The 22,432-nt window shown below is 44.0% G+C and overlaps 1 protein-coding gene across 1 annotated transcript in view; it reads right to left on the reverse strand.

Moving 5' to 3' along the window:
• Positions 1–20,172, reverse strand: part of LOC133387760 (cytochrome P450 2J2-like) — a 31,892-nt gene extending 11,720 nt beyond the window's left edge. The window contains exons 1-4 of the mRNA XM_061633218.1: positions 19,859–20,172; positions 11,336–11,498; positions 3,930–4,079; positions 84–244 (exon numbers count right to left, since the gene is read on the reverse strand). Coding sequence (XP_061489202.1) covers positions 84–244; positions 3,930–4,079; positions 11,336–11,498; positions 19,859–20,059 — 675 coding nt within the window. The 5' untranslated portion in view covers positions 20,060–20,172. The remainder of the gene's footprint in view (positions 1–83; positions 245–3,929; positions 4,080–11,335; positions 11,499–19,858) is intronic.
• Between the last annotated feature and the right edge of the window lie 2,260 nt (positions 20,173–22,432).

Here is a 22,432-nt window from a genome sequence, read left to right on the forward strand (position 1 = left end):
TCAACAAGAATTTGGGAATGTGTCCGGGACTAGAGTGATTCTGTTGCGGTCAGGTCACCCACAAGATCTCACAGAAGACCTACCTGGCCCCAAACACTTCCCATAAGGTGTAATGTCTCATCAAGCAACTGCAATAACTTCTGGAAATGATTGTCGTGGTAATCAAAGCGGTCCCCAAAAGTGATGGAGCAAATGATATTTGAAACAGCATTATTGATCTGAAAGTGAGGGTTGAACGGCTGGCCTGGAAAGAGAAAAAGGTGGTGGAGGAGGAATTAAACTGTCCATGGCATTCATATAACAAAAACAGAAGATAGGGAAAGAGGGTGGATTTGGGCAGAGTAGAATTTTTGCATAGAAGAAAACATTTGGTATGAAAATTATATCCCGTAATCTAAACTCTGTGGAATAGAGTTATGCAGATGGCACTAAGGACATTTATATTTACAAGTGAACATCTGCCTTCTTTACACTTTGGGCAGGAATTATTTTGCAGCAGGGGGGAGAGCTGAAATTCTACAGATGGAGGATGTCTTGAATGTGATGGCGCACTGGTGAAATTTTATCATTTTAATGAAAGCTGCACAGCTGTAGGTATAACTTTCTAGCATATTGCTCAGCAAGATTATCAGTTAATATTTTGCCAAGGCAGGAGGTTGAGAAGGGGCATTTCTACAAGTATGGCTTGCAAAAATGGCAAGGACTATCTTTATCAGAGACAGAATAGAGATGCACTAATATACTGAAGCTATTGTACTTCAAACCCATATTCCTTTTGTGAATTCCAAACACTCCACCAAACTCTTCTGTCCTAGTGCAATCCCAGTTCAGTGGCTTTGGACTGCACCTGTGGGTTTCGGTGTGCACAGAGGCTCACACTAGCAGAAGCCCTATGCACCACAATGCATATGCACATGTGTAGAGCTTTCTGTTGACATCCCCCTAATCATAGGTTTGTCTCAGCTCAAGCAGAGCTACATTTGTGCAGAGGAGTGCTATATAGTTTTGGACCATGGTTAACATATTGTTATGGGACTGGGGGTTGAGATAGATTATTTATTTTGGTCCCCTCCAAGTCAGTGATCATGTTTCTGGAACTTGGGGTCTGCAAAGGAAGAAAGCTGCTCTGACTAGTTTCCTCCATTAATCTAATAGTTTAGCCAAGTCAGCCTGTGAGTGGGTTTTTTGAGTGGTCAATCTGCATATCCAAAAGGATGTGTCTGTGATGTTCCTGTAGGTGATATGAGGAGGGCATTGGATAGGGGAGAATTCACCTTCCTTGTCCTCCTGGATCTCTCAGCGGCTTTTGATACCGTAGAGCACGGTATCCTTTTAGATTGCCTGGAGAGTTTGGGATTGGGAGGCACGGTTTTATGGTGGTTCCATTCCTTTCTCTCTGATAGGCACCAATAGGTAGCATTGGGTGATGAGGTTTCAGACCCTTCGCCTCTCAATTGTGGTGTGCCACAGGGTTCTATCCTCTCTCCCATGCTATTTAACATCTATGTAAAGCCACTGGGAGCGATCATCAGGAGATTTGGGCTGCAGTGTCACCAATATGCGGATGACACTCAGCTCTATCTCTCATTTAAATCTTCACCGGAGAGGGCTGTGGAGACCATGTCCAAGTGCCTGGAATCCGTGAGTGGATGGATGGGCAGGAACAGGTTGAAGTTGAACCCTGATAAGACTGAGGTACTACTTGTGGGAGACAAGGGAAGGTTAGGAGATGTTGACCTGGTGTTTGGTGGGGTGAAGTTGCCCCTACAGGACCAGGTCCACAGCCTCGGGGTTGTTCTTGATTCCAGGCTGTCCATGGAGGCTCAGATTTCGGCCGTGAGCCAGGCAGCTTGGTATCAATTACACCTTATACGTAGGCTGCAACCCTACCTCCCTGTTCAACAGCTCCCGCTCGTGGTACATGCCCTGGTCACCTCTCGATTGGACTACTGTAATGCGGTCTACGTGGGGTTTCCCTTGAAAACGACCCGGAAATTACAACTTATACAGAATGCAGCGGCACGCTTACTTACCAACAGCCGCCGCCGGGACCACATTACGCCAGTATTATTTGATCTTCACTGGCTGCCGGTTGTTTTCCGGGCCCAATTCAAGGTGTTGGTATTAACCTTTAAAACCCTGTACGGTTTCGGCCCAGTTTACCTGAAAGAGCGCCTCCACCGCCACCAATTATGCCGCCCAACTAGATCAGCCACACAAGGCTTTCTCTCAATCCCGCCAACCAAAACAGCTAGGTTGGTGGGTACTAGGGAGAGACCCTTTTCTGTGGTGGCCCCCACTCTCTGGAACTCCCTCCCATGTGATCTTCGACATGCCCCTTCCCTAGATGTATTCCGCAAGGCCCTGAAGACGTGGCTATTCCAACAGGCCTTTGAGGTCCTTGGGATGGGTAAATCTCCATGATTTTGTCATCTATCGTATGCTGCTAAAATAATTGTTTTATATATGTATTGATGACTGTCCAGTATTTATTTTATCTACTGTTATTAATGTGACTGCATTTGATATTATTGTATTTTATTTCATTTTAATGTATGTCGCCTAGAGTGGCTAATTGCCAGATAGGCGACACACAAATTAATTAATTATTATTATTATTATTATTATTATTATTATTAGGTTAAGCATCTGTAAATATGGTAAGTGCGGGTCTATTAGGTGATGTATGGTAATTGACTGAGAGAGAAAGGGGGAGTACATGGGTGAGAAGCTGAAGTATGCTGGATGATGATTGGCTGAGTGGCTGGCTGGCTGAAGGTATAAATGGAGGTTTGTGAGTGATGAGAGGGGGAGTTGGTTAAGGGGGAGAAGTTGTTGAGTTGGTTGGAGTGAGGTCGTTTGGTGAGGATTGGTTGGCAGAGTTCTGAGGGAAGTTTGGATTGGATGTGGCTGATATTTAAAGAGGATATATATGAACAGAAACCTAAAGAGTAACCACATATGAAACCATACGCTTGTGAAACATTCCTAAAGTAATCTTGTTATTTCCTGTTGTTAGTGAATAAATACTTATTTGGTTTACCTAAGGCCTGATCCTTGGCTGGGGGAATATACAGACCAGAAGGGAGGGCAAGGTAATTACCAAGGCTGAACAGAAACTGCATCTAATGGTGGTAGCGGTGAAGGGAGAGATTGTAACAAGTCAAGTATCCAGAGCAACCCAGAGTAGTATGCTTTATATATAAAGATACAAGGGGGTTGGGAACAGCATAGGCACACAGTCACAAAGTAACAAGCTATAGAGAGACTGAGGCAAGGTCTCTGGGAATATTGGTTACAGAAAGTGACTGGTGGTGCTGCCTAGCAGTGGGATCTAGTGAGATCTGTGCTAGAGCAGAGTGAGAAACCATATAAAGGACGGTCCTGACTGGTGGTGTCCCTGGTGGTGCCTAGTGAAAGGCAGTAGCCACAAGCAGGTGGGAACCTGACAGGGAGAACCAGGGAAGGACGTTACAGTGGCCAAGAGAGATCCTAGTGCTATTACAACTCTTTTCAAGGGAGAGGCCCTGCTCCCCCACCCCCATCCTGGAGTCAGGAAGGCTTGTGTCTTTTAGTCCTGTCTTGGGGGTGAAGCAGAAAAGCCACAGATAGAGGCCTGTCCTCTGTGTATGTACCCCAAAGCTGTGGGCTTGGGGAGCAAGATCTGATGGCCTGTTAATGCTCTGAACCCTGCCATCTTAAGCTCAGGTTGTGCATATATAAAAATAAACCATATACCATAAAGGCACCACAGTCTTTGCTGACCTTCTTTCCAAGGAAACCAAACCCTGGGTAAGCACTGGAACCCCTGGAAGTCTTGCACCACTTGGAGATTGGGGTGATGCACAACAATATTTTGACCTTGTGCATACAAAGTAGCAGTCTAAAAATTATAGATGATGCCACTGATTGTTGGCCCTGGTTCTCACCTTTCTCAGCTTCAATTGCATCAGTTAGATATCTGCTCTCCTCCTGTATCCGTTCTTCCAAAGATCTTTTGCCCAAACCAAAGTTTCTGAGAGTTGATAAGGCAAATCGTCTTTGTTGTTTCCAGATAAGACCATTAGAGGAGACCAGTCCTAGATAGGAAGGAGTAACATCATATACTGGATATGTACCTACTTATGATGCACTAGAAAGATTGCACGGCATTTGGAAGTCATTAAGGTGTGCTGGTGGATTTTACCTGGTTGCTTGCTTTTAATTCTGTTGTTATGAAGCTGACTTTTGCCACTGATGTTTTATTGTTGCTTTTTGCGTGTTTTACTGTTTGGATTGTAGTTTTAATACTAACTTAATTTTGTTCTGTGAAGCAACTCTGATAGAGCAGAAAGGCAACACGTAGATTTAAAAATAAATAATAAATAACAACATAATAAATAAATAAATGGGAACAGGTAAAAAAGCCATATAGTTAATCTCCTTTAACTATTGCTCCTTCCACAATGAAGCCCTTTTTAAGGCTGCTGGGCCACTGCTTTCTTGCAATTACCTGGCAGTAGAAATAAATAGAGGCTTGTCTCTAACCTTTTCTCTGGAATTATTTGCATCTGTTGTTTGCTCACTGTTAATAGATTTCTCTTTTCATTCAGTTGGCATAGCTCTTTTGCTATCAGAAGGTGTTGGGCACCCAAGGGCAGGGGCACATCAAAGGGCCCTGCTTCCATTCCCACTGCTCTCCTCTTCCTTTATAGAATTGGACACAGAGAATGCTCACCCCAACAGCTTTCATTAGGCATTCGTGTTACTGCACACTCTAAATGTGCCTTTCCTTTCCAAGCAAAGCCATTCCTTTCCTGGCAGCTCTGACTCAGCCTGTTTCTGGGGCAGGTATGAAGAAGGGGGAAACCCTCTTGCCATTCCCTTTCAGGAACTTCCCACATTTTCAAGTAAGCACACACTGAGGTAAAGGAGATCACTGAATGAGGTCTGCTTCCCTGTCTGCACCCGCCCCCTTCAAGGTCTTGGGGCAGCTCCTTTCCTCACACAAGGACTGCAACTCACTGGGCAAGTGGGTTCCTCCACCAGGAGTTTTCTCCATCTTTCTCTACCTTGATAGGCTAGCCCACTGTTTTTCAACCTTGTTTCCCCAGATGTTGTCAGAATACAATTCCCATCAACTCCAGCCAGCTTAGCCAATGACCATGGATGATGGGAGTTGTAGTCCCACAACATCTAGGGACTCCAGCCTGCCCCTTTGTAGAAGGCTCGGATGTATCTTCAAGGCCATTTTCTGCCGCTGTATCTAACTGTTTCTATCAGAGTCCCTACCATAAACTCCTGTGGAATGATGCCCTGATTCTGTATCCAAGTAGGCAGGAAACATAAGGTGCAGCAGGGTGTTCCCTAGTGTTCCTTCACAGAATGTACAAGAAAATTAATAACGGGAGGAAAACCAGTAGTTAAAGCCTCCCCCAATCCAATGGGAAAAGAAACTGATGTTGGCGCAATTAAGAAACTAGCGACCACTATGTGTTGGAGGGCAAGCATCTGCTGCAGGGATCCTGGTGTACTTCTAAAGGCTCCCTGTCAATTTAGATCGTGTGGTGTTCTAAACTGCACAGAGAACCTACACGAGTACAGCAGGCTTTCTGCTGCAGATGCTTGTCCTCCAAAGCATGGAGGGCAGGTGGAGCAGGCATGTTGATAGAACAGAGGAGATGGGGTGTGTGGGTGTCCCCTCTCCATTGCTGGTGGGATATTATGCGTGAAGAGAGTTTAAAAACACTCCCAAAGCTGGTACAGTGGTAAACTGCTGAACTGGACTTTGTGATGCCTTTGTCACAAATTCATCTAAATCACAGCTGTTAAACACACAAAAAAACAGTCTGTCATGTACCTAATGGTCATCTGAATTGGTTCTTAATCCAGAAAGCTACATGGATCAGGTCTGTATGCAGCAAGTAGCCCGATCGCCTGTGGCTGAGTAAAAATCAAACATTCAGGTAAGAAAGTTTTTGTAAACTGGAAGTGATCTGGTTTTCTGCTTCTTTCAGGGCATCAATGTGTCACAAATATAGGTATGTGTAGACACATAGAACAGCAAAAATGTTTATCTGGATCTATTTCCAAGGCTGCTGGTATAGACTTCAAGGAGATATGACGCTCCGCTCGCCGCGCAGCTGACGAGCAGAACAGGATTGCAGGTGGGGGTGAAGACGCTGCCTCCTTCTTTAAATGGGGCAACGTCGCGTGTCGCACCTGTGATGTGAGCGTGACGCGCAGCATAAGGGGTGGAGACTATAGGACTATTTAAGTCCAGCCGCCCCTCCTACCTTCCTCTTCTGCTGCACGATGACCACCCCACCCTCCCTCTTTTATGGTGTGCCTATGGGGTCGCTTTGGGGCCGAGTAGGAATTTTTATCCTGCCCACCCTCGTTGGAGGGCAGGTTTTTTGCCTGCTCCACACTATAGGACTGGGAGGGAATCGTGTTAGGTGGTGCTGTTTTCAATAGGCAGATTTGGCTTATTTGGCTAATTGAAGTATTCAAAAGGTCATGCCTCACAGGACAATGTATTTAGCACTTGTACGGGAAGGTAAATAGGTAAGAACAGCTAGGTGGCCCCCTTAGGCACCTTTGGAGGTGATTGGCGGTTCCGGAGGCCTGTCTCTCAGGGCTTTACTGCTCGAGGGCAGGTTATGGGCTGCTTCTGGGGCCAACTTATCCTCATCTACCCAGGGGTTATACAGCCCTGGGTGGGGATGATGTGGGAAGGCCCCCCAACTCACCTGCAAGGTGTGGCTGGGGTAAAGGGTAAGCAGATGGGCTTGCCCTTGCCCCAGCAGGGGCTGGTCGCCCGAGAGCTGTGTGGCAAGCTACTTGCTTATAGACAGTTCCCGCACCTAGGTTTCCCTCTGCAGGTCACTTTAAATTGGGTTTTGTTTACTATAATTTAAATAAAGTGGCCCTTGTTCAACACAAGCTGACATCTCTGTGTTTTATTTCACCCCTCAACTGCAATATTCCTTATTGGGTTGGCTTGTGAACTGTAGTCAAATGCCCTATTTCCAGGACTTACTGCATTAGCAGATAAATGGTTAGGAAGAAGATATTACCTGCTGCTTTAGTGCAATGCTCCACCACTATTATAGACATATTATTCCATCACTACTAGTGATGGGGGAGCAATCAGGTTCAGTTTGCATTTTAATGCAAACCTACCACCTAATTCTCCCTTCCCGGAACAATACATGATCCAAAATGCAACTAGCCTTGGAATTTTGCAGGGCAGTTCTCCAACTAAAGAGCGTGTACAAACATACATACATTAGGGGAAGTGTGCATTAGAATGCATATATTAATAAAAACACCATACAAGAATGCATTATAGTAGAGACAATTGCTTGCAAAAGTGAGTGTATTAGGAAAAATACACATTCATGCTGAGGAATTTTTGCAAGGACTTTTTTAAAAATTATGAACTGATGTGGACATGTGGCAAACTGAAGATTGGGAAAAAAGGAGAAATGGAGAGAAACTGAAACTGAGAGATGCATCCATCCCTAATCGCTACAGGCCAATCATTATGAGCTATTTGACACATTACACAACAAAAATCTGGGATTGCCATAAAATGACTGAGCTGTGAGCCACAGTCAATCCAAGAGCTTTGGTAGGTATACTTCTATGATACACATTAACACTAAGGTTTTCATTTGGTTTAAAGGTGCAGGAAATGCAGATACAAACAGAAACATGAAAATGCCATCTTACATAAGAAGAGCCTGCTGGATCTGGCCAATGGCCCATCTAGTCCAGCATCCTGTACTCACAGTGGCCAGATGCCTATGGGAAGCCCACATGCAGGACCTGAGCACAGCAGCCTATTCCCACTTGTGATTAGCAGCCACTGGTATTCAGAGCATCCTGCCTCCATCCAAGGGGTCAGACATCATAGCTTAGCCATTATGGCTAGTAGCCAGTGAGAGCTTTATCCTCCATGAATTTGTCTAATCCTTTTTTTAAAGCCATCCAAGTTTGTGGTCATCACTGCCTCTTGCGGGAGTGAATTCCATAGTTTAACTATGTGCTGTGTGAAGCAGTATTTTCTTTGGTCTGTCCTGAATCTTCCAACATTCAGCTTCATTGGATGTCTAGTGTTATGACAGAGGGAGAAAAAAATTCTTTATCCACTTTCTCCATGCCATGCATACATTTATACACCTCTACCATGTCATCTCTTACTTGCCTTTTCTCTAAACTAAAAAGCCCCAAATGCTGCAACCTTTCCTCATAGGGGAGTTATTCCATCCCCTGGATCATTTTAGTTGCCCTTTTCTGAACCTTATCCAACTCTACCTTTTTGTGGTGAGGTGATCAGAACTGTACAAAGAATTCCAAATGCAGCTGCACCACAGATTTGTACAACAGCATTATGACATCAGCTGTTTTATTTTCAATTCTTTTCTTAACAAACCCTAGCATGGAATTTGCATTTTTCACAGCTGCGTACACTAGGTTACCATCTTCATCCTGGTCAGTTATTGCCACTTCAGACACAATAAGCATATATGTGAAATTATGGGGTTTTTTGACCCAACATGCATCAGTTTACTCTTGTTTACACTGAATTACATTTGCCATTTTACCACCCATTTGCTCAGTTTGGAGAGGTCCTTTTGGAGCTGTAATGACCCTGAACAGTTTAATATCAGCAGCAAATGTGGCCACCTCATTGCCCACTTCTAACTCTAGATTGTTTATGAACAAATTAAAAATCACAGGTCCCAATGCTGATTCTTGGGGACTCTACTTTCTATATCCCCCCATCGAGACAACTGTCCATTTATTACAACTTTCTGCTTCCTATTACTTAACCAGTTCCTGATCCACAAGAGGACCGCCCCTTATATTCCATGTCTGCTAAGCTGACTGAGGAGTCTTTGGTGAGGTACTTTGTCGAGAGCTTTTTGAAAGTCCAATACGCTGTCATCTGGATTACCTCTGTGTCGGATTGATGCCATCTGGACCCTGATTTGTCCATTTTTATTTTGTCTGTTTGGCCTAGAACTTTGTCTCTCATTTATTGCATCAGTTCCTCAGACTCCCTTCCTACAAAAAATAATGCAGGTACAGGGAATTGCCCTATATCTTCCACTGTGAAGACGGATGCAAAGAATTCAATCAGCTTCTCTGCAATCTCCTTATCCTCCTTTAGCATACCTTTGACACTCTTGTCATCCAAGGGTCCAACCACCTCCTAGATGTTCTCCTGCTACGAATGTAGGGAATTTTTTGTTGGTGGTCTTTGTCTTTAGCAATGTGCTTCTCAAATTCATTTTTAAACATTCCTCATTGTCTCCTTGTATTTCTTTTTCCACAGTTTGTATTCCTTTTTGTACTCTTGATGTGGGCAAGACTTGCTTTTTTCTTGCTTCTCATAGCGTCTTGGACTCTGCTTGTTAACCACACTGGCATCTTCTTGCCTTGGTGGCACCTTTCCTGATGTGTGGCATACATTCCACTTGAGCTCTAATACTGTGTTTTTAAACAACTCCCAAACATTTTGGAGTGATTTGGCCCTCTTGACCTTGCTTTTCACCTTCCTTTTTACCAATCCCCTCCTTTTAGGGATGTTTTCTCTTTTGAAGTCAAATGTGACTGCTGGATTTTCTTGGCAAATAACCATTTACATATAAATTTAATTTATAAAGTAATGAGTGACTTCAACTACCCTGACTAAACCTTAAGTGGTGCCCAGAGCCTGATGCAGGATGTAAGTGTTGTTGAACCAGGGAGCACCAGATCCTGGGCACCACTTAAAATTAAGTCCAGGGTCACCATCCCTCTGGTTGGTTCCATGACCAACTGTTCTGAGGCACAGTCATTTAGGGTATCTAGAAAGTTTACCTCTTTGTCATGACTGGAACACACATGTAGCCGTGCCAGGGTAGTTGAAGTCACCCATTACTAGAACATTTCCTTGTTTGGATGCTTCCTTAATTTCATTCTTCATCTTTCTGAGCATTTGCTCAAGGGGACAATAGCATGTCCTCAGCACTAAATTATTCATGGGGCCCGGTATCACCACCACCACTGACTCATAAGAACATAAGAAGAGCCTGCTGGATCAGGCCAGTGGCCCATCTAGTCCAGCATCCTGTTCTCACGGTGGCCAACCAGGTGCCTGGGGGAAGCCCGAAAGCAGGACCCGAGTGCAAGAACACTCTCCCCTCCTGAGGCTTCCGGCAACTGGGTTTCAGAAGCATGCTGCCTCTGACTAGGGTGGCAGAGCACAGCCATCACGGCTAGTAGCCATTGATAGCCCTGTCCTCCATGAATTTGTCTAATCTTCTTTTAAAGCCATCCAAGCTGGTGGCCATTACTGCATCTTGTGGGAGCAAATTCCATAGTTTATGGAATTTATATATGGAATTTATATAGTTTATTCCATAGTTTATTCCTCTGTGGAGGAATCTGCCTCTTTTGAGACTTCTAGCATACAGGAATACCCCACATTAATGTACGTAATGGGTCCAGAGCAAGTACGTAAACCGAAAATGTACTTAAAGTGAAGCACTACATTTTTTCACTTATCGATGCATGTACTGCACTGCAATCGTCATATGCGGGCATAACTGATGTAAATAACGCATTTATAACTAAAATAAACACAGTAGGCCTTATTTTAAGAAAAAGGGCGGTGGCATCATGCCATTAAGTGTCTGTTTTTGCAAAGCGAGCGTACGTAAACGGGAATGGTGCTACTGTAAATATGTCCGTACTCGTGAGTGTCCGTAAAGTGAAGGTCCGTATAGCGGGGTATTCCTGTACTGAACTAAATGTCCTCTTTGATAGTCAGAGTGACACCACCTCCAGGACATCCTTCCCTGCCCTTCCTAAAGAGTTCATAGCCAGAGATAACTGTGTTCCATTGGTTCTCTGTTACACCAGGTTTCCGTTATGCTCACTATGTGAATGCTGTCCTCTAAGACCAAGCATTCCAGTTCACCCATCTTGGCTTGCATTAGCATATAAACACTTATATACTGTGTCTCTCTTCAAGTGTCTTTGGCACTTCAGAGAAGCCAAAGCACTGCAGGCCAAAACAGAATTGCTATCCTATGCCTGTGGTTGGACTTGATGGCCTTATAGGCCCCTTCCAAATCTACTATTCTATGATTCTATGCCCCTGCACTCCCAATGTCTAATTCTATGCCTAACCCATTTATATTTTCATAATTTTTTTCATCTTCATTCCAGATTTCATGTTCCACCCAATTACAAAACAACCTAAAGGCTTCCACAATTAGAACAGACCTTTTTTAAAATAATAATAATAATAATCAAACTTTAGAAATTGAAATAATTGAATATATTTAAAGAAACTCACCAAACGGCCCAAAAATTTCATAGGTAAGAGGAAATTTGGGACGATCTACGAAGTTTTCACCCTGTTGGATAAGACCTTCCTTTACCAGAGACAATCCATTTACAATCACATGCCACTTGTTTCCAAACTGAATGCTGAAAACATTGCCGTATTTTTGTGCAAGCTAGAGGGAGAAGGGGGAATGAAAGAGAGGATATATTTTGTATTAATTTGTCTGACTGATGCTTATAAAATGCCTGTATGGAAGAAGGAAACTTTGGTTGCCATCAAATGTATCAAGGTTCACCAACAGGGTTCGCCTTCCATATCTGATGGATAATTTCCATCAGACCTGGTGAGCCTGGCCAATGATAGGGACGATGGGAGTTATAGCCTACAATATCTGAAGGGCACCGAAGTGGCTACTCCTGAAATAAATGGTCTGAAGAAAAACCATGACACCAAGGCTTAAGGATGCTATAATGCCAATGTCCTGGCAAAACGTCATCAGCAGCACTATTAAAACACATTAAAGAAAGCTATTTACATAATGCATAATTTACTTAAGGAATTCACTAGCACATGCTTAGATGGCTTTTTTAAAAAAAGAGTAGCCAAATATATTAAGGTTCAGTTCAGTTTATTGCGTGGCCGTAGGCCATTGCACAACAAGCATCTGCAAAACGTCTACAACCATTAGGCAGATACAATTAAAATTCGCTAAAATATTAAAACATTTTTAAGAAAAAGAGAAACAGACTTATACAATCTATTACAATAGGAATAAAATATTCATAGGGAACCACCCCCTCAGCAATCAGTCCCCAGGTCAGAGACAACTCTAGCATGTATTTTCTGGGCTGCCAGAGTGAAAAGAGAGACCCTGTATGTTATTGAAGGGTCTAAATCGGACATAAGGTAAAAGATTTTTTGATCAAGAGTTGTTAAAAGCGGGTTAGCCAACAGGGTCCTCAGAAACTTATCCCGGGGGTGAGAATACAAAGGACAGAGTAGGAGATAATGGGGTAAATCCTCAGTTTCCTTGGAACCACAGATACAAACATGCTCACCCCATGGCGTTTGGGTGTAGCGGCCATCCATGACAGCATTTGGCATAGTTTGGAATCACAATGCTGCGAAGGCCTGTCTAAATTTTAATGGAAGCGACTGGGTCAAATAGGAAGCTTTGTGATTGTCTACTTTATAGAGCCTATACCATGGAGTAAGTCTGGAATTATTAATAGCTAGCCTGTCTAAACTGGCGCTATATTGGAAGAATGTATCACGTAGCTTGGATCTTGAGTTTAGGGTCTTAGACTTCTGTGGAGAAACGTGGTATAGGTGGAAAACACTTTCTATTCTGCCGGACCAATAATTACCCGCTTTAGCTGGTTCCAAACATGCCTTAACTATTGTCTTAGAAGGGGCAGCTATCAGTAATTTCCAAAAACATACTAGGGCAACATGGACTCGCGCTTTAATTGAAGGGAGGCTGACCTCTGAACGGAGCAGGGCGGCAGGAGTGCCAGGCGGTAGGGACAGGAGTCTTTTAATAAAGTTGTTTTGGATTACCTCCAAAGTCCTCACTTGGGTATCCTCCCATCCCCAAACTGCCGCCCCATACAAAATCTGTGGGAGAATTTTGCTTTGGAAGATTTTTAATGCTGGATCAATCAGATTGCCGCCTGTTGTGCGGCAAAATTTAAGAATGGCTCCACTGGACCTTAGGGCAATTATTTTGGTCATATAGTTGTGTTGTTTCCAGGAAAGATTTTCTGAGAAATAGACTCCCAGGTACTTAAACTCTCGACATTGTTCGATATTGTGTCCGCCAATTGACCATTTATAGTTGGTGTGCTTTTTGGCGAACACCATCACTTTTGTTTTAATATAATTAATTTGCAACATTTCTTTTAAACAAAAGTCAGCCAGCCTTGAAAGAAGTCTCTTCAGGCCTATGCGGGTGATGGACATGAGGACCATATCATCCGCATAGAGCAAGATTGATATTTTCTTATTTCCACATGAAGGGGGAAAGAAGGTTGGACCAGATAGTTCCGGGACTATGTTATTTAAATAAAGGTTAAAAAGTAGAGGGGCCAAAAGGCAGCCCTGTTTGACCCCCTTGTTTATTTTAATGAGGTCTGTTAGGGCTCCTGATGTCCCTACCCTTATACGTGCCAGTGTGTTGGTATACAATTCTCTGATTAAAAAAAGCAACCGGCTGTCAATTTTCAAGTCGGCCAATTTAGCCCATAAGAGATGTCTATCAACTGAATCGAAGGCAGTAGCCAGATCCACAAAGGCCACAAAAAGACGTTTTGTAGGGCCTGCTATACTCTGTTTTGCCAGAGCATAAAGAGTCAAACAGTGGTCAATGGTGCTTTGGCCCTTTCTAAAGCCCACTTGTTCTGGGTAAATAATAGAATTTGCTGCTTCCCAGTCCTCGGGTTTATGAAGAAGAGATCTGCCATACAGTTTAGAGCTGATGTCTAAAAGGCTAATTGGCCTGTAGTTGTTTGGATCTTGTTTATCCCCTTTTTTGTATATGGGAGCAACTATACCAAGTTTCCAACCCTCCGGAAAAATACCAGTATTATTTATTTGGTTAAATACCTTGGCTAGTATAGGCGCCCACCAATCCGGAAAATATTTGAAGATTTCTGGGGGAAGCATATCTTCCCCTGGGGCTTTGCCCAATCTGAGAGCAATAATGAGATATTTTATTTCTGAGGGTGTAATTAACGGCCATTGCGGTAAACCTGTTAATTCTATTCTGGGCATGATCTTATTATTAGTTGATGGGGACCCGTAAAAGCTACTAAAGTGCGAATGCCAGGCTGACGACGTTATTTGGTCAGTGACACTGAGTCTAGCATGTGTTACGAGGCAGGGCCATGGAGCCTGCTAAACTACAATTCCCACCCCACACCCCCACCTAATGGTATGGCTGGTTATGCTTTCCCACGAGGTTTTGTGCGAAGAGTAACAAGGGCAGAAATTAAGATACAAAACTAAAGCTACGGCATAAATGTTCTGCATAATTGTTATCTTGTTCTTTGGCAAATTTCCCTCACCCACAGTGAATCCCATTGTTTGTTAGGAGCCTTAGTTTTCAGGGTCAGTTAGAGATACACACACACATACACAACATCACCAGACTTTCATACCCTCCTTGGCAGGAGGGGGAGAGAGAGAAAAAAAGTATTTTTAAAACCAAGGCTTGAAGGTAAAAAAAAGAGAGGAGAGGAAGAAAGAGGAAGGGGGGCTGAGGAACACCAGAGCTCCGACACACATGTACTACGCTCTCAAGGAACGCATCAAGGACTGCAGGGACAGAACCGGGGAGACTCTGGGTCTCGGTGCAAAACCTTGAGACCAAAAGATTCCTTCCTGGTTTTGGATCAGAGCTCTTCCACATAGCTTCAGCTGTATTCAACCGCCCATTCCGGGCATAGGATAGGTAATCTCTCCTACCTTTCACCTCTTATAGTAATAGGGTCCTTTGATTTCTTTAGTTTAAAGTTATGAATGGGTTAGGATATTAATGATTAATGCTGCCATGCACCCAAGTAATTCTGTAATGCTTTCCTACTCTTTCTCTCAATAAAATCAAGCTTTGCTTTATTTTGGTTTGAACCTGCATTTCTTGGGTTAAATATATACACCATTTAAGCACATTTCAGGGCAAAGCGCTTGTTTTTATCCCTAGCAAAAGATCCCCTCCTCTCAAGGAGGTGTGTTTCATGGGACATGAGGGTGGCAAATGCACACACTCAGGTTCCCAAGAGCACATGTCGTAACACATGGCCCATACCTTTGTTAACAAGATTCCAAAACTGGTCATCCTTTTCCTCAGTTACCGCTAACCCTAGTTGCTGCCACAGGGACTTAGCGTATGACTCCTTCTTAATTTTAAGAGAGACTTATATGCAGTTCTCATTTGTCTTAGGCGTTCGTATGAGTACATCGTTGGGTTCTTAATGGCCTGTCTTGCATAATTCATCGTCAGCTTTCTGGCTGATCTGCACTCATGGTCAAACCATCCTTTCCCCAGTTGTCGATTATTCATTTGTTGGAATTTTTGGACCATCAGTGGTCTTAGGTGGTTCGTGATTTGTTGGAAAGCAGACAAAGGTTCAGATTTTGCTTCAATAATTCTACACCGGAGATTTTGAAGGATGTTATTAGATAGAAGATGTGAGGCAGAAGAATACAGTTCATTTGACCAGCGTTTCCTCCATTCTCTGAGTTGAGTCTCATCCAAAATAGTTAAAGGTTGAGACGGTGGAGAGTGCGGGAGATGCAAGAATAATAAAAGGGGGAAGTGATCATTTTCCACCCTATTGCCAATCTCGAACTTAATTATCTCAGAACGTAATGCAGCAGTTGTTAACATATAGTCTACGGCCATACTACCCTGAACATGCCCGATCTCGTCTGATCTCGGAAGCTAAGCAGGGCCAGGCCTGGATAGCCAAATATATAGGATATAAATATCAATGGTGTAGAATGAGCCTGTCCTTCAAACTTAGCTAGCCTCCATTCTTCCAAGCAGAGCAAGGCATGCAACTCTTGCCATGTTCAAATACACACACTGGGAACTCCCTTGTTGCATCAAGTCTACCAGTAAAAGTCTGAGCAACCCTTAATACTTTTTCACCCTCATTTCCCAGCTTCAAACAATGTTAAGAGCACCTTCCTGGCTCTCTTAAATTCAGCTGTTTTGTGGAGCCTGATGGTCTGTCATTCAAAATCGCTCAAGCTAAAACAGAACAAACATGGAATATGGTTTTCCCAATTCCTTTGCCACCACCTTTGACCTTCCAAGGGTTACAGGAAGCTGATTCTACATTGGGTGACCACTACTGTGTGAGAATGCCACTTCTGCCCTTTAGCAGAGGTGAATTTGCCATATCCACACACACGCACACCGTTTTGAGAGAAGGCACCAGTTGGTCTCTCCCAGGGGGAAAGGATCTTGGGAATCTCATGGGCTGGAATGCCCAGTTGGAAAGCTGCAATCCGGCTGCTATTTAAGGCTGCTTTGACTACTCCACTTTCTTCTCTTTTGCAGTGCCCTCCCTCCCTCTACAGTGTGGGTTTTGCCAGTCATCTTTTCCAGGGGCTGAGTAGGAATTTGGGGGGAACCTGACTGGCCATTGGGGCTTGTCTTTTTTGCCTGCTCCTCACTGTAGGGTTTTTTTATTTGCTCTCGATGATGTACTTCTTTGGTCTGTTGGGCATTCAGGGTGAGTAGGTAAGGGTGTCATTGGGTTAAGGGCACTCCACAGCCTTTGGCTTTGGGGGGAGTGTCCTTGAGGCTGTCCTTTAGGACTGGTGTACATATCTCGGTGAATGCTGGACAGCAGGGCTCAGGTGAGCATATTGAGTTTGCATACCCAAGGCTCACTTAGCAGGGATGAAATCTGGCTGGTTTACATGCCCAGGAGAGTGGAGGGATGCTTCCCTCATATATAAATCACTAATACGCAAAAAACCTTGCGGTTTAAGAATGTACCTGTAGCCCACAGATATTTCTACCAAACTTTAAAAAGCAGGGAAATTGGGCAGCTATAGTGAATGCACCAGGGGAGCAGGAGACCTGACCTCCTCTCTGAGATATTGTACTGCCCTACATTAGTAACACAGGAAAGAAGCAAAGTAAGAAGAACACCAACAAACATACAAAAATATAATTCTCCATCTTTGGAGATGGCAGGTGTTGCCACCACTTACCATATGCTCAGAGGCACGTTACCAAATTCTTCCAAGCTACACAGCAAGTGGATTGGACTGTGAAAGACCAACCGAAATTGTGTTTGCATTTTGACAACTTTGTAGGGCAGTACAATATCTCAGAGAGGAGGTCAGGTCTCCTGCTCCCCTGGTGCATTCACTATAGCTGCCCAATTTCCCTGCTTTTTAAAGTTTGGTAGAAATATCTGTGGGCTATAAGTACATTCTTAAACCGCAAGGTTTTTTGCGTATTAGTGAATTTCCTTCCTTTTAATCCGGGAGGTAAGAAATGGGATCCTGCACAAGTTTGCTGAGAATGGATTGATCATTTGCATGCTTATTGAATTAAGTGGGATTTACACACACACACACGGCAATCATGCTTAGGATAGGTGAAACTGACCACAGGGGATGGGGAAGGGAGGAGGGGGAGGAGGGAGGGGTGGAAAGGCAGAGGGGAGGACTGGGATGGGGGCAGGCAGGAGGGGGAGGGGAGAAGAAGGACAGATGTGGTCATTTGCATGTTTATTGAGTTCAGTGGGATTTACTCCCGTGCAATCATGCTTAGGATAGGTAAAACTGACTGGGGGGGGATGGAGGGATGGAGTGGGCAGGGGAGGCAGAAGAAGGAAGAGGGCAGGGGAGGAGAAAGGGAGAGGAAAGGGGAAGGAGGGAAAAGGTAGGTCTGATCATTTGTATGATTATTGAGTTGAATCGGATATACTCCTATGCAATCATGATTAGGATAGGTAAAACTGACCAGGCTGGGCCTGGCAACCAAGATGTCTTCTGTATCTTTCAGAGTTGGGCAGGGGGAAGGGAGAATTCTACCTTGTGGTTTTTCCCATTACATTGTTGCAAGAACACCTGCACTTGGCTGACTTTCTCTTCTCCTAAAGATACAGGATCAGTCTCAGATCCTGAACCTGGCAACCCTACCTCCCACCCACATTTAAAACAAAGCTGTCCCTGGCCACATCCACACCAGGCCTCTATTACACTTTGGTCAATCATTATTTATTTACCTATTTATTTAGTGTATTTATATACCACCCCATAGCCAAAGCTCTCTGGGCGCTTTAAATAACTAAAAATATTAAAAACAAATATACAAATTTAAAAACACATCTTTTAAAAACAATTTAAAAGAATTTATCATGGCTTCTCTCAAAGCCATGGCTCAAAGCCAATCATGGCTTCTCTCAAAGAATCCTGGGAAGTGTAGTTAGTGAAGGGTGCTGAGAGTTGCTAGGAGATGCCCTGTTCCTCTCACAGACTTTCAATCAGAGTGGCTGACTGTTAACCATTCTCTCAAGGGAATAAGAGTCTCCTGTCAGCACCCTTCACAAACTACACTTCCCAGGATTCTTTGAGGGAAGCCATGACTGTCTCAAGTGAAATCAAGTCTGGTGTGGGTGTGGCCCTCTGATTAGCCAAGCCCAGCAGCTGTGAGGCTTTTAGAACACTGACAGTTGGTCCTTACTGAGCATGCCCCACATTATAATAGGCTTCCAGCCAAACTTTCTTAAATTAATTAAAAATCAACCAGGCATCTTTTTAACTTTTAAACTGCAGTAGATGAAGGTCAGTGTATGGGGCAACATCAGTATTAGGATTACAGGTACTCTGTGAACATGGCTGATTTTTAATGAATTTCAACAGATTATGAGAACTCTGGCAGAAAAAAGTCCAAAAGGGCTCTGAGGTTTTTCTCTCTCTTTTTAGACTTTGAACTCTTGATTCTCTCTGACTGTTTTGTGTATCGCCATGAAAATTGACAGGGTTGTTAAGCAAGCGTTTCTGAGTTCAGAACTGTAAGTTTTGTAAGGTTTTGTTTGGAAATGAGCTTATGGGAAGCATCAGAATGGCATGTGGGGGTATTTTCCATTTAACATTGCGGAATGTGAAAAATCCATGCTGGCTATAGTATACAGCCACTCTCGTGGCTGTATAATGAATACCATACCCACCTGCCCACACTTACGTAATTTGATTATTGTTCAACGCATCTTCTACGGTATTGTTATATTTGAACAAAAATGACCGTTCCACACCATTACTCTTTCTCACATGTCTTCTTAAGGGTGTGTTGGCCGTTCGGACTCTTCTAAGAACCCCAATATAGGGCAGGAAGCTTCTTAATGCTTGTTTATTTTCCTTAAAGTACCTATTGGATTTTTCTTATTGCTATTTTCTTCTTTTAAAAAGCCTCTTTCTTAATGTAGACCTGAAGTTTTGGATTGGATTGTTAAGAAGGGCAAGGGAACCACCTCCCAGCCCCAGCCCATACCTGATAAACTGCTTGGCATTATGCTATCTACTTGTGCCTTGGGGGAAATACAAAGAAGACGATCTGCTCCCCAGGCCTGAGGCAATGGGAGCGATCTAGCTGGGCACTACCTTGCCCAAGCAGATATTTGGCTCAGACGTTTGGGGCAGAGTTAGAGGGAAAAGGCAGAGGTGGTGGCACAATACTAACAAAATAGACAGCATGCAAACAACTGGTCTACCTTGGTTGTGGATGCAGATTTGTTACAAATGACTGTTAGGTAAAATAGATCCTCCAAGTTCAGAGGCAATATATCTCTAGATATCAGTTGTTGGTAACAAACAATAGGAGAGGATTTTACCTTCATGCCCCATTTGTGGGCTTCCCAGAGACATCTGGCTGGCCACTCTCAAAAATCTAACTGCTAGACAAGATGGCATCTTAGACTGATCCTACAGCAAGGCTCTTATCTAGTGCAATGTTGTGCTGAACTCATGCCACCTGTGTGCTTCTCCTACTGATTCTTCTGTCCTTACCTTTCTTATAGCAAAATGAGGCTTTTTGGGATCCACATCAAGAATATTACCCAGGAAAGGAAGAGGCAAGGGCCCTGGTGGAAAATCCCTTGGACGAATCCATTTCTTGTAATCAGCAATGAGCAGAAGTATAGCCAGGAACACTAGGAACACCCACAGAGACAAGGTCTCCCAGAGGACAGAGAGGAACTGGAGCAACATCTTTGAACCCCTCCACCTTTGCTAAGTACTGACTGCTGTCTATTGTGGGAAACCCAAATCTGATCCACCTAGAACAACCACGCCTAGCCTCTCGGCTAATGCTCCCGTAAGAAACAAGGACAAAGTTTGCAAGCTACATGTCGTTTTATACCACAACCACTAAGAGGCATAATGGAGATGACTATGACTAAGTCTAAGGAGATTTTGTTAGTAAGTTTAAGAGGAAGTGGAAGGATGGGAAGAGTAGCTTTCTTAATTAGAATATTTCCTTCCTTTCCCCCCCACTTTTTAATGTAGACTAAAGGTTAACGCCCTTCCTTGACATTTCTAATAAGGATCCTCTGCAACTGCAAATGAATACGCAGGCTGTAAAGAAATTATTAACTTCTACTCTTCTACTCCTGTGCTTGTGAGACCTTTGGAGCGGGAACAGGTTCAGCAGCATTGCCCTCTTGCTATGGTGACAAAGGAGTCTCCCTGCTTTACTCAGTACTGTGCAGATTAGAAACAGAGACTTAGGTTGGATTGCAACTCAAGAAAGATTGTTTCCAGCAGTGCAAGAAAGATATCCTGCAATTCTACCCTATTTTCTAGAGTAGAAATAACCCATTTTATTTTTTAAAAACAACAACAAACAGCTTGGGCATGGATAAAGAGGGCCCTAATCTGGGAAGCGAAAGGGAAACCTGGTTTAAATGATGCCTTGGCCACAAACTTGCCAGATCAGGGATGACGAGCCTGTGGCTCTCCAGATGTTTTTGGACTCCAACTCCCAGCAGCCCCAGCCAGCATGGCCAATAGTTAGGAATGAGGGGAATTGGAGTCTGGCATCATTAAGAAAGCCGGAGGCAGAGCTCTCTAGCACTAGATGGTCTCACCAATAGCAGAAAGAGTGGTGAGGCGGTGACACTCTCCTGACCTCCTGATAGCTGAGTCACTGCTAGGGCAGTGGGGAAGGTGGCATCACCAGAAGCACCAGATTGGCTCTGCTGGTGTGTTTGCACTACACCAACCTCCCCAGCCCCTCTCCCCTCTTCTGGTAGCAGCAGCGAGTGCCACCACCCCATCACACCATCTGTACTGGTCTTAGCCAAGTCTGGCTGCAGTCCAATACACACTTACCTAGAAGTAAGACCCATTGAACCCAAAGGAGCTTACTTCTTGTTAAGGGTTAATTCCTCTGTCACACTAAAGCACCTCCTTGAGGGCCATCCTTGAGAGTTATCTACTGTTTTGATTAAGCACCGCCATCTTACAACGGATGTCTATATCTGCCATCTTAGTTTATTTTATTTTTTATTTATTTTATTTAATTAAGCTTATATACCGCCCGACTAGCAGCAGCTCTCTGGGCGGTGAACATTAAAAATACAATAAAAATAACACAATACAGAATATCACAATACAAAACTGTACAAAAAACTGTACAGTCTAAAATCAAATTATAATAATTTAAAATTAACAGGAATTAAAATGCCTCAGAGAAGAGAAAGGTTTTAACCTGGCGCCGAAAAGATGATAGTGTCGGCGCCAGGTGCACCTCCTCGGGGAGACCATTCCATAGTTCGGGGGCCACCACTGAGAAGGCCCTAGATCTTGTCACCACTCTCCGGGCTTCCCTATGAGTCGGAACCCGGAGGAGAGCCTTCGTAGTAGACCGTAGTGTACGGGCCGGTTCATATCGGGAGAGGCGTTCCGACAGATATCGTGGTCCCGCGCCATATAAGGCTTTATAGGTAAGTACCAACACTTTGAATCTGGCCTGGAAGCATATTGGAAGCCAGTGCAAACGGGCTAGCATAGGTGTTATATGCTCAGACCGCTTCGTTCTTGTTAGCAGTCTGGCCGCCGCATTTTGCACTAGCTGTAGCTTCCGAATCGTCTTCAAAGGTAGCCCTACGTAGAGCGCATTGCAGTAGTCCAGACGTGAGGTTACCATAGCATGTACCACTGATGTGAGGTCCTCCTTACTCAGATAGGGACGTAGCTGGGCTACCAACCGAAGTTGGTAGAACGCATTCCGGGCCACCGAGGCTACATGAGCCTCAAGTGTGAGGGAAGAGTCTAAGTTGACTCCCAGACTACACACCTGTTCCTTTAGGGGGAGTGTAACCCCATCCAGGACAGGGTATATATCCACCATCCGATCAGAGAAACCATCCACCAACAGCATCTCAGTCTTGTCAGGATTGAGTCTCAGTTTGTTAGTTCTCATCCAGTCCATTGTCGCGGCCAGGCAACGGTTCAGCACGTCGACTGCCTCACCTGAAGAAGATGTAAAGGAGAAGTAGAGCTGCGTGTCATCAGCATACTGATGACAACGCACTCCAAAACTCCTGATGACCGCCCCCAGCGGCTTCATATAAATGTTAA

This window comes from Rhineura floridana, chromosome 6 (genome assembly GCF_030035675.1).
Source record: "Rhineura floridana isolate rRhiFlo1 chromosome 6, rRhiFlo1.hap2, whole genome shotgun sequence".
Classification (NCBI taxonomy): domain Eukaryota; kingdom Metazoa; phylum Chordata; class Lepidosauria; order Squamata; family Rhineuridae; genus Rhineura; species Rhineura floridana.